At 33.9% G+C, this 12,597-nt stretch overlaps 1 protein-coding gene across 1 annotated transcript in view; it reads left to right on the top strand.

Moving 5' to 3' along the window:
• Window positions 1-12,329, top strand: part of LOC149770957 (uncharacterized) — a 139,537-nt gene extending 127,208 nt beyond the window's left edge. Inside the window, exons 13-16 of the mRNA XM_089948941.1 lie at window positions 3,284-3,411; window positions 4,562-5,131; window positions 6,319-6,337; window positions 11,527-12,329. Of these exons, the coding sequence (XP_089805067.1) occupies window positions 3,284-3,411; window positions 4,562-5,131; window positions 6,319-6,337; window positions 11,527-12,209 (1,400 nt within the window). The 3' untranslated portion in view covers window positions 12,210-12,329. The remainder of the gene's footprint in view (window positions 1-3,283; window positions 3,412-4,561; window positions 5,132-6,318; window positions 6,338-11,526) is intronic.
• Window positions 12,330-12,597: the final 268 nt, after the last annotated feature.

The raw sequence follows: 12,597 nt of genomic DNA, 5'->3' as shown, positions 1-12,597 counted from the left end.
GCCCTATAGTAATGCTTAATTTGCACAGATAAATGGCAAATGCCCTATGTTAATGCTTGCAAAGATAAGTGGCAAATGCCCTATGGTAATGCTTGACTTGCACAGATCAATGGCAAATGCCCTATAGTAATGCTTTACTTGCACAGATCAATGCCACATGCCCTATGGTAATGCTTGACTTGCACAGATCAGTGGCAAGTGAACTCTTATTACATATCTAGTGCTCTGAATTTTTGGACTGAATCTAATAGTCCAAACTTTACAACAGCACGCACACAGCAGTGTTTTCCAGACTATATTTTTAACAAGGTCCTGTGGAAATATAAATTGTCCAGGTCAAACAGGTATGATTTTTATCATGACCTCAGGCTTTTATGACACCATCTTACATGTTCAGTATTTGGCATTTTTCAGTACCTTTAATATGGGAGGGATGTATCATATTAGTCACGAATGCCCATCCATTATTTACTTATACTTTCCAAATGTGTGATATGGTAACTTTGTTGGTACAGAATTGGAGTTGTAATTCAAGGATAGCACATTACATTAAAGTAATCAAGCATATTACATTAAAATGATCAAGCACATTACATTAAAATGATCAAGCACATCAAGCACATTACATTAAAGTGATCAAACACATTACGTTAAAGTGACCTGCCAACTCTTATGATTTTTTCGTAAGTCTTACGAAAATAACCCTTAAAATAATGAATTATGGCATGCAAGCAAAAGCTATGGAAAAATGATAGTTGCTGAAAAATCTGGATAAGCGGTTCATCCATGTTTGAGATGAGTCCGGGTTTCTTATTAAGATTATTGAAATAAGTCAGGGAATCAGACCTTACAGCAGCACTCCAGATGCTTTAATCTGCACCTATTTGTTCATGCAAAACATCTGCATGATCAAACTGTTGATTAATTATTTTTTTTTAAATGGAGTTGAGAAAGAGATGCATGTTTAACTTTAAAACAAAAGGGAAAATAAGCTTCTAAAATAGTGTTAATTATCAACACAGAAGAATAAAAAGGAGTATTCATATTCTTGTGAATAATAGCTGGAAAGGAAACAATTACATTTATTTGGACATCATGTGCCAGATTGAGGATGTCTCATGGCAGGATATATGATTGCCATTGTCATGTGAAATGGAAAAAGAATTTCCAAGAATTAAGTTGAAAGACAGCAACAAGCCATTGATTTGCATAGGGTTTTGGAACTAAAGTTTGAGCAACTGTACTAGTGGTAAATAAGTCTACGCATAATTTACAAACGTTTCAGTTGAACGTAATGTTTATCGTCGCTGGGTCAAACTTTTAATTACGTTTTCCAGCTTTACAATAGCAGTTATTTATGTTTTGTTACACCTTACTGAAAACTGGTCATTCTTACGGGACAAAAGCTGACTTACTGAGACAGACTTGTCAGGGTTGGCAGGTTTGTGATTGTATCTGATTCGACGATTGACCTTGTTAAGATACCATTTGGGCGCGCATCTGATTGGTTGTTCTTGTGAAAATACATGTATACAGATAGTACATTGCATACAATTACATTTCATTTTTTTCACAACAGGAAAAGTAATTAATGATATGTGGTTCTAAGAATCTTTTGTTTTAGTGTTATGTCTCTTGCTGAAGAAAATGTTTAAACCAGAGAAAAATATATTTAAAATTTATTAACAAATATATTAAGTTTAGAATACAAGATACAAAATCATAGACATAGAAAACGCTGGAACCTTGAAATGGAGACAATCACATGAAAAGTACTTTCCATGAGACAGCATTTTGTATCATACTTGCTGTGTATGTATTTTCTATCAACCTCTCAAACATGTTCAGTTAGTGATTTTCCCAGGACTTTTGATATGGAATATAGATTGCCTCGGTCTCCAGTCATTTGTTCTTATTCTTAATGTGATTTTTTTGGGTTTAGATGTTTAAAAGTTGTTTATTAGGACTTTGTTAAGAATGGAAATTAAGCTCTGATGTACGAAAAATATGATTTTTAATTAGGAAGAGGGTCCACATATATTTTGACCCCGAAAAGTGACTTTTAAATATCCCTAGACTTTTAGTTGTGGAGTATAGATGAAACGTACATTGCATTATTGATAAATTCAAACATTGCTCTTGTTCTTGATACGATTGTAATAATTCATTGGTATTTTGCACACTAGTCTTATAAATGTAATTATGTTATCAAGCTTTTGTCAACTTAGAGTGTTATTTCGTCTATTCATATCTGATATATTTATTTTGTTCCAATTGCAAATCATTCATCATAATCCCTATGCCAATTAAATTCAAGTCCGTAACATGGATTGTGTTATATATTGGATGAATAACATGCCAAACACCAATACACACACTCTGATGGATGAATAACATGCCAAACACTGATACACACACTCTGTTGGATAAAAAAAACATGCCAAACACCAATATACATACTTCTGGATGAATAACAGGCCATACACCAATACACACACTCTGTTGGATGAATAACATGCCATAAACCAATACACACACCACTGGAAGAATAACATGCCAAACACCGATACAAACACTCTGCTGGATGAATAACATGCCAAACACTGATACACACTGTTAGATGAATAACATGCCATAAACCAATGCACACACTCTGCTGGATGAATAACATGCCAAACACCGATGCACACACTCTTTTGGATGAATAACATGCCAAACACTGATACACAAACTCTGATGGATGATTATCCTGTCAAACACCAATACACACAGTCTGCTGGATGAATAACATGCCAAACACCGATACACACACTCTGCTGGATGAATAACATGCCAAACACCGATACACACACTCTGCTGGATGAATAACATGCCAAACACTGATACACACACTCTGCTGGATAAATAGCATGCCAAACACTGATACACACACTCTGTTGGATGAATAACATGCCAAACACCGATGCATACACCCTGTTGGATGAATAACATGCCATACACCAATACACACTGCTGGATGAATAACATGCCATACACAAATACACACACTCTGATGGATAAATAACATGCCAAACACCAATACACACACTCTGCTGTTTTATTGCTTGAATATTACATTCTGTATACCATCTGGACAAATGAGGGACTCTAATAATTCCATCACAACAAGATTACAAACACAGTATTACCATACACCAGGACTCATACATAAACATAATAAAAAAACCACACATACTATTCTGTTTTATTTGCTTGAATATCTTGATAAAATGTCACTTTCTAGATGCGATCTGGACAAAAGAGAAACACCCTGAATTCCATTACTACAAGGAGATTATTTTACAACTTATGGAAAAGTTGAACATTGTAGCGAGGCCAAGGATTTACAGACCAGATGCAAAAGAAGTCAAGGTCAGTTAATATAAAATATTATTTTGTTAGCTTTTTTGCACTTGAGACTTACTAAAATTATTGAGCAAGCGGTAGTCTTGGAATGGAATTGTTCAGGACTCATTTGTGGCTTGTATTATTATTATACATTATAACATACACTTATACTGTTAAGTGACATCTCAACAAAGCCACCCACTAGAGTGTGACTAAAATGAGCAGAATGCATTCTGGATTAAGGACTGTATAATTGTTTTACAAATAATGCCAATATGCTGTCCAATATCGATAATGTTATTAACAATAGGGATAAACTTCAAAAACTGCTCAATAAAATTTAACCTACTTGGACATAGACCTTAGATTATTTTGATGTGTTATCAAATATGTTTGGTAATACTGAATGGAGAAAATTCTTCAAAGAATACAGTATCATCCCCATCATGCAATTGATTAGGTTATATATATATATATATATATATATATATATATATATATATATATATATATATATATATATATATATATATATATATATATATTACATAGTAGGCATATCAATCCATCAGTCAATTACATCTTTGGAAAAGTTTACATTTTTACATTTAGATTTAGATCATTTTCAGACACTGTGTTGGGGCATCCATATTTAATGAACATAGCTCTAGATTTCATGACTTATGAACACAAATTCATAGTGATTTGAATGAACAGTTTTACAGTAATCTAGATTTCTTGGCCAACTAATATTTCAAATAGCTATTTAGTTGAATCACTAAGCTGTCAGCCAGGTGGGCCATCTTAGATCCTCTTTGGCCTCTTGTTTTTTACTTGACAATAGGATTTTTCTGATCAAGCAGTGGTTTTGGAAAGGACTCTGTTGGGATTTATTCATTTTCTTGATCAAGCTGCTGTCTTGGAAAGAACATGATGGGATTTATTCAAGTTTTTGATCAAGAAATGATCTTGAAGAGAACTGTATTCTGACTTTTTAAATGTATTCATCAATACTCTATCCTAAGTAACTTCAATCTTGCAAGGATACGTTTTAAGTCATGCATGCAGATAATTCACACTTTCAGAGTACTTTTTAAAATAAGTTTTCTGAAGTTCGTTTTTAAGAGTTTGTTTAATTTTAAGTTTACAAAAGTTCAACTAATTTGTATTTCAGGTGGAGGGTTACTTTCTTGTTCCATGCATGCTACGCCATGCAACACCAAAAGAACTCATCTCCTTTGGGCCAAATTCTCAGCAAGGAAATACATCAGTTATTTGCTTTGTATTTACGGGGAAGTTCTTACCCTCACCAGTCTTCCACAGGCTTCTTGCTGCCTGTGTGGCACAGTGGCCCATTGCCAGAAAAAGGATGGAGAATCTGATCTTCTGTGGTTGCTGTCTTTTTGACCTTGGTCTTCTCCACAGATTGACTGTGTTGTTCAGGGAACATGTCATATTTGCAGGAGTCACAAGAATAGGGACCACAGAAAAGACTCCATCTTCCAAACTATGCATTGAAGTTCGAGAATTCATCACCAGGACTCTGTCCAGTATCATCGGATGCCTAGGACAGAGTCTGCCATTTGAGTTGTCTATCCAGTGCCCCAACTCTGACAGATACAGTGTACACTGCCACATCCCAGTTGCCATCCTTCAAGGGAATGTAGAAGTTCCCTGCCATTTCCATGACAACAGTCATATGATTATTTCCCATGATGTACTGAAGTTCTGGTTTCAGGAAGAGGTAAGAGTAAATAAGTTTGTTTGGAGTTTTCACTTGTAATAGATCTGTATAGTTTTTACATAGCACTGTTATCTATAAGACTTCTGTAAATAGATCTGTATTGTTTGTACATAGCACTGTTAGCTATAGGAGTTCTGTTAATAGATCTGTATTGTTTTTATATAGCACTGTCATCTAATGGAGTTCTATTAATAGATCTGTATTGTTTTTCCATAGCACTGTTAGCTATAGGAGTTCTGTTAATAGATCTGTATTGTTTTTACATAGCACTGTTAGCTATAGGAGTTCTGTTAATAGATCTGTATTGTTTTTACATAGCATATTTATCTATAGGAGTTCTGTTAATAGATCTGTATTGTTTTTACATAGCACATTTATCTATAGGAGTTCTGTTAATATATTTATATTGTTTTAACATAGCAATGTCCTAAATAAGATGATCATTATGACATGGGGTTGTCACAATATCCAGAATAAAAATGGTGTCATTATTCTTCCTGAATTGATGATCATTATGACACGGGGTTTTCACAATGTCCTAATTAAAAAGTGTGTCATTAGTCTAATATACATGTTGCCAACCTGACATCCATATGTATGCCATATCACCAAATTTGAAAATGGTTTTGCTGAAGAATGTAAGAGACGATTTCAACACTCAACATTTAAAAATTAAGAATTAGTCTTACATGTACCTTACATTCCTGGAAGGTTTCCTTGCCCAGCAGAGCATCTAATCTTTCAGGGGGACTCTTGTTACTATAATTATTGGCATATAACATATACGTCAGAATATATGCTATATAAGCTCAGTGCATCCATGCACTTCACTGCATGGTGGTGTTTAATATAATTGAAGTATATGTATGGTTAGAATATATACTTTATAAACACATCGATGGTTCCATGCACTTCACTGTATGGCATTGCTTAATATAATTCAAGAAGGACCACCAATGCATGTTTTTCCCATTCCAGTATAGTCGTAATATACTGTAGTATATGTTGCATTTATCTCATATCAGCAGTGTTTAAAAATATGGCCAGTTCTTTACACCATAGTCTCTACATTTGTCTCACATCAACAGGGGTAGGTAATTACTGTTCCTACATAAGTGAGGGTCAAACATTTACATAGTGTAGCACTTAAATAGCAATGAATAAATGTTATTTCCTTTACTTTTCAGGAACAGTCTGCTGATGGATGTAAGTATATATTTTTCTCATTATATACTTTTACAAATCAATAATTTATAATATTCTAGTTCAGAATCATTTTTCTCTTTTTTGAATTAAATTTCAGCTACATTTTGTTTATTATGCTCTTTTGATTTCTTTCAGGTCATCTTGTCATAAAGCCAAGTGATGTAACTATCTTGAATTTGTGTGTTGACTGAGTTCGTGAGTTCCTCAATGGTCATTTCACTGTTGTAGCTGTCTGGAATTCATGAGTTGACTGTCATCTACCATTCCTGGTATTGCTATTCCTCAGTGGTCATGTCACTATTGTAACTATCTGGAATTCATGAGTTGACTGTCATCTACCAATACTGGTATTGCTATTCCTCAATGGTCATTTCACTATTGTAACTATCTGGAATTCATGAGTTGACTGTCATCAACCAGTCCTGGTATTGATATTCCTCAATGGTCATATCGCTATTGTAACTATCTGGAATTCATGAGTTGACTGTCATCTACCAATCCTGGTATTGCTATTTCTCAATGGTCATATCACTGTTGTAACTATCTGGAATTCATGAGTTGACTGTCATCTACCAATCCTGGTATTGCTATTCCTCAATGGTCATATCACTGTTGTAGCTGTCTGGAACTCATGATTTGACTGTCATCTACCATTCCTGGTATTGCTATTCCTCAATGGTCATGTCACTATTGTAACTATCTGGAATTTATGAGTTGACTCTCATCTACCAATCCTGGTATTGCTATTCCTCAAAGGTCATATCACTGTTGTAACTATCTGGAATTCATGAGTTGACTGTCATCAACCAATCTTGGTATTACTATTTCTCAATGGTCATATCGCTATTGTAACTATCTGGAATTCATGAGTTGACTGTCATCTACCAATCCTGGTATTACTATTTCTCAATGGTCATATCACTGTTGTAACTTTCTGGAATTCATGAATTCACTGTCATGATCTTTTAATACCTGCTTTAAAAACAATAAAACAACATAAAATGAAATTAGTTGCAAGTATCATAGTAGTAAGATATTTCAAGTTTATAAAAATTATACCAATTCATTATCAATGGAAACCATTGCTAAAACTAGAAGAATTTTTATTGGCTTCTTTCTATACATTATTCATCAGAAAGCATGCTTGCGTTAAAGTTTTTCAGGTTTATACAAAAAAATGCTGACTAGTCATTATTTGTGGCTTGTATTATTATTATACATTATGACATACACTTTATACTGTTAAGTCACGTCTCAACAAAGCCACCCACTAGAGTGTGACTAAAATGAGCAGAATGCATTCTGGATTAAAGACTGTATAATTGTTTTACAAATAATGCCAACATGCTGTCCAATATTGATAATGTTATTAACAATAGGGATAAACTTCAAAAACTGCTCAATAAAATTTAACCTACTTGGACATAAACCTTAGATTATTTTGATGTATTATCAAATATATTTGATAATACTGAATTTAGAAAATTCTTCAAAGAATACAGTATCATCCCCATCATGCAATTGATTAGGGTGTATGTATGTATGTATACACACACATATATATATATATATCTATATATATATATATATATATATATATATATATATATATATATATATATATATATATATATATATATATATATATATATATATATATATATATATATATATATATAGTAGGCATATCAATCCATCAGTCAATTACATCTTTGGAAAAGTTTACATTTTTACATTTAGATTTAGATCATTTTCAGACACTGTGTTGGGGCATCCGTATTTAATGAACATCGCTCTAGATTTCATGACTTATGAACAGAAACTCATAGTAATTTGAATAAACAGTTTTACAGTTATCTAGATTTCTTGGCCAACTAATATTTCAAATAGCTATTTAGTTGAATCACTAAGCTGTCAGCCAGGTGGGCCACCTTAGATCCTCTTTGGCCTCTTGTTTTTTACTGGACAATAGGATTTTTCTGATAAACTTGATGGACATTTTATCTCTATCCAGTTCATCATTTATTTGGACATCTCACTTATGTCACGAATAAAGGCACATCAATTATTGAAATGGCTTTGGTGTTTCAGAGAGTATTTTATATAATAGTGATGCATGCCACCTCAGCGCAAAAGTAGCTATAAGATGCCAACTAAAAGCAAAGATTTAAAAAGACTTGGAGAGGAAAACTTTGTTCAGGCTGTTAACTTCCATATTCTATTTATGGCGTTTTATGATCAATTTTGTGTTCAGTCATAAACCTGTTTTAAGATTGTCTCCCCCTGAAGTGGATGATATACCTCATAATGTTACTGTTGAATATGATACTGGTTTTTTTAATTATTTAAATGTGAAAAAATCCTACTTTTGATGAATTACTATGAGAGATTATGCTGATTTATCAAAGTTTAGATTCTGTACACACTGTAAACTAGATGTGATTAATAAAATAAAACCCAGTCACATACTATAGAGTAGATGTAATTAATAAACTGATTACCAGTCTCATAACTTATTGTATATAATGTACTTCTTAAAATCCGTGTTGCACCTGATATATCTAGGGAACCAATCAAGAGGTTTGTGTGGAAAATATAACCTTGTCAGACAGTGTTTCCCTTTATGCACATGTGTGCATCAGGGACACAGGCTTGAGAAAATTGACGCACATGTTTGTTACCGTGCATTCTTTTGACTATAAGGATTCGCATAACGCAGTCAGGATTGATTTAATATCCACTGTTTTGAATGAAGGATGACATCATGTATACTTTGAGCATAGGCATAGACTGGTTCCCTGCTCTGTTCGCTTCCTGCGTTGCACACCTCCATTCGTATAGCGGAGTGCAATGCAGGGAGCATATGTTTTAGGGAACCAGACTAGCATAGGCAATTTTATGACAGAGTAGCTTCCCCTAATCTTGCGAGCCCTCACGTGATTTCCATCGAGCTCATTAAGATGTCGTCTAGATGTTTAACCTCAATGCTTGTTGCATTTGAAAGTGATTTCCAGATTAAAACGGCAAAGAACTAATAATCATTAGCAGACAAAGTGAAAGAAGCAAGACACAAAAGGGTAACCGCGGATCTAACGTTAATGAAAAATTGAGGAAATAATTCCCTTGACTGGAATACGGCACATCCATTAGGATTACCGGTGTGACTTCTGATCGCATGATTGCGAAGACTGCAAAAGTGAATAATCCTTCTGTGACAGGGTTGAAGAATTTTAAAAAATCTGCCATCATTCGCCACAAGATATCTAGAGAAACACATTATAACCCAAGACATTCTTTCACAACAAAGAAATCAGTAAACTTGCGGAGACAACTGCATTACTTGGATTACAAAGTCAAGGGCTCATTGCAGATTTTGTTGGTTTTTAACTTTGCTGCAATGAAAGAAAGATCTCAGAGTTCAAATGTAACTTATTAGAAAGAAGAATCAATAGCCTGCTTGATTGTTAGATACATGTGTTCTAGGATAAAGTAAGTACAATGAAACCGATGATAGTACACATTTTATGAAAGGCAGCAAATTAACTACCATTTGGTTAAAAAGATTTATTTGGCTTTTTATATTGGCTTGTATGTAATGTGTTGAGCTCTACCATTGCTTCAAAATGATTATAATGAGACTTAAAATACGACTTTAAACTAAAAGAAAAATGAACTAATACAATTATTCTTTGAATGGACAATGCATTTGTTTGTTAATTGTGCATGTTGGTTTATTTGTATGTTTAGAGAGAGGGAGAGTATGTTGTGCAAGTTGCAATATCCTATTTCAAGCTGAAAAAGTATGGGTCAGATGAAAATTTGTCATTACATTTTTAACTACCACATTTTTTAAATATTTTATTCCCCATTTCTGACACCAAGGTGGTTTATTGTTTTACCCCCAATTTTACACCCCTGGGGGATACACTCGTCAGTACAGTCCTTCAAAAGTGGTCCCAAAGTAGCAGCATATTTGTATGTAACTGAAAGCTTTCAATTGTTGATTCAAGGAGACAAGACTACAGTTAAATCAAACAACAACCTCAAACTAATTTATAATCCCATCATTTCCATATTGTTTTAAAAATTATTTTGAATCAGGAGAAAACACAGATAAAATAAAGTGGGTAAATAATCCACCATGTCAGTTAAAATCTCTGGAGAGGTTGTCATCAAGAATTATTACTATCATTCCTCATCTGTATATATAAAGTGATCCACTTCTAACCTCTCATCATAAATGAGTTGATGCATTATCTTTTTTTAAATCAAAAATTTAAATGCTTTAAAATAATAACATTACATTAATTTTCCCTTTGGTTTTACAAATCAAAATGGGCCCCATGTGGCCACTGTGATCTAAAGCCTTGCCTTTACAACCACTGCCTCTCGGACTAAGCCAGTGTGGGTATGTGAGAACTCTGCCAGTAACTTATCATGGGTCAGTGGTTCTTAATGCAGTTCTCCACCAATTGTATTGTCTGCCATATACAGCCTCTCTTGCACTGTGAAATGGTGTTAAATACACATACAAGAACACGAAGAAGCAAATCAGTTAGTGTTTTAGTTATGTACAGTATCATACATTACAACCAGCATTATTAGTTGAGTAATCTAAAAAGCATTTTATTTTCCACACCTCCCATACAATGCCCTCTTACAGTATTTTAGGGCATATAAAGCATGAGCACACACTGAACATCTCTTTAGCTATGTTACATAATTTAAATGGACCTGTAAGCAATTTGCATTGATTGATTGACATATGATATGCAATAATCATGGATATTGATTAGAGAAGGAAAGAAAGACAAACATGTTAAATGTGCATAAATTAAATTTTATTTTCATTGGACAAACTTGAATTAGAAGATAGGTTCTGTATCATGAAATTCATGCATCATGATTTTGCATTGAATATAGTCTTAAGTAGTAAATTCTGTAGAAATCCAGTATACTTATTTTCATAATATTCATGGAAAATTCAATAAAAATCATACTTTGTTAATATAGGCACAGCAAATTCAAATGAAATCCAGTATACTTTGTTGATATAGTCTTGGTAAATACAGTACAAAAATGCTCTTTTCTTTGTTTATAACATTCATACATAACCTAAGGAAATATTGAAAGCTTTTACAATGTGCACGCACGTACTGAGTCTTTGTACACATTTTGTCATATTTCAGCTTCTGCAGTTCCCATGCAAACTCCACCAGCTGGTGACACAGACAGGTTCATGCGTCTGACATATCTGTTGGTTGATGTTGGATCCAGGATTCTGAGACAATTGTTAAGTCGTCACACAGTCACTCCGACCTGCACGTTGGACCATTATCTTGCCAAAAACAGGAAATCCCTCAACAGTCTTCTTAAACGAAAAGTGTTATACCAGTCTCAGATGGATATCCTGTTCCCAACAAATGGAGGCAATACAAACGTAGAAGACTATGATGTCACACTTCTTTCCGCTCTCTTTAACAATATTGTACCTTCCCTGACTCAGAAGGAAGTGGACATGATAAAATGTTTGCGAGAAGACAGGAACAAACTGTACGGACATGCTAAGTCATGCAAGATGAATGCCATGGAGTATCATACCTGCTGGAATAGCATCAGCTCAACATTGATAACCCTCAGTCAGCAGTGTGGAGACCCCAGTTTTCAGAATGAGATATCACAGGAAATTCAGCGAATTCAAGTTTCAGGAATCCCTACTGGATCCTACCTGGATATCCTGAAGACTTGGTTCAGTACTATAGAAACAGTTAAGGGATCATTAGAAACTGCTGAAGGTGCAATACAGGCTTTGGCATCTAGGGTAGAAGCTCTAGAGTTGAAGAAAACAACTGAGGAGAGTGAGGGGAAATAATGGGGAAATATCTGTCAGTATAAGAATTTAATATATATATATATATATATATATATATATATATATATATATATATATATATATATATATATACGAGAAAAAACTTTGTCATAAAGGTTTCACAAGTTTAAATGGTAATAAAGAGCTACTTACAGCTAGAAGATATTGAGTATGGAAGGAAATTCACTATCTCAAGAAATTGTGTGTCATACAATTACAGCCGCCATATCTGTATTATTATGAATAAGTAATTGCACTTGTTTGTAAACATCGTCATTTTTGGATATAGTTCTGCAGATGGTGGAATGACTGTCAGCTTGAGACTGAAGATTCAGCAATCCCTGCTCACTGCTACCACAAGAAAATAAACAGCTGGTTTGGTTAAAGA

The sequence above is a fragment of the Sinohyriopsis cumingii genome, unplaced genomic scaffold (genome assembly GCF_028554795.1).
Source record: "Sinohyriopsis cumingii isolate HCF-2022 unplaced genomic scaffold, ASM2855479v2 utg002187l, whole genome shotgun sequence".
Classification (NCBI taxonomy): Eukaryota; Metazoa; Mollusca; class Bivalvia; order Unionida; family Unionidae; genus Sinohyriopsis; species Sinohyriopsis cumingii.
This window is presented reverse-complemented; position numbering and strand designations above follow the sequence as displayed.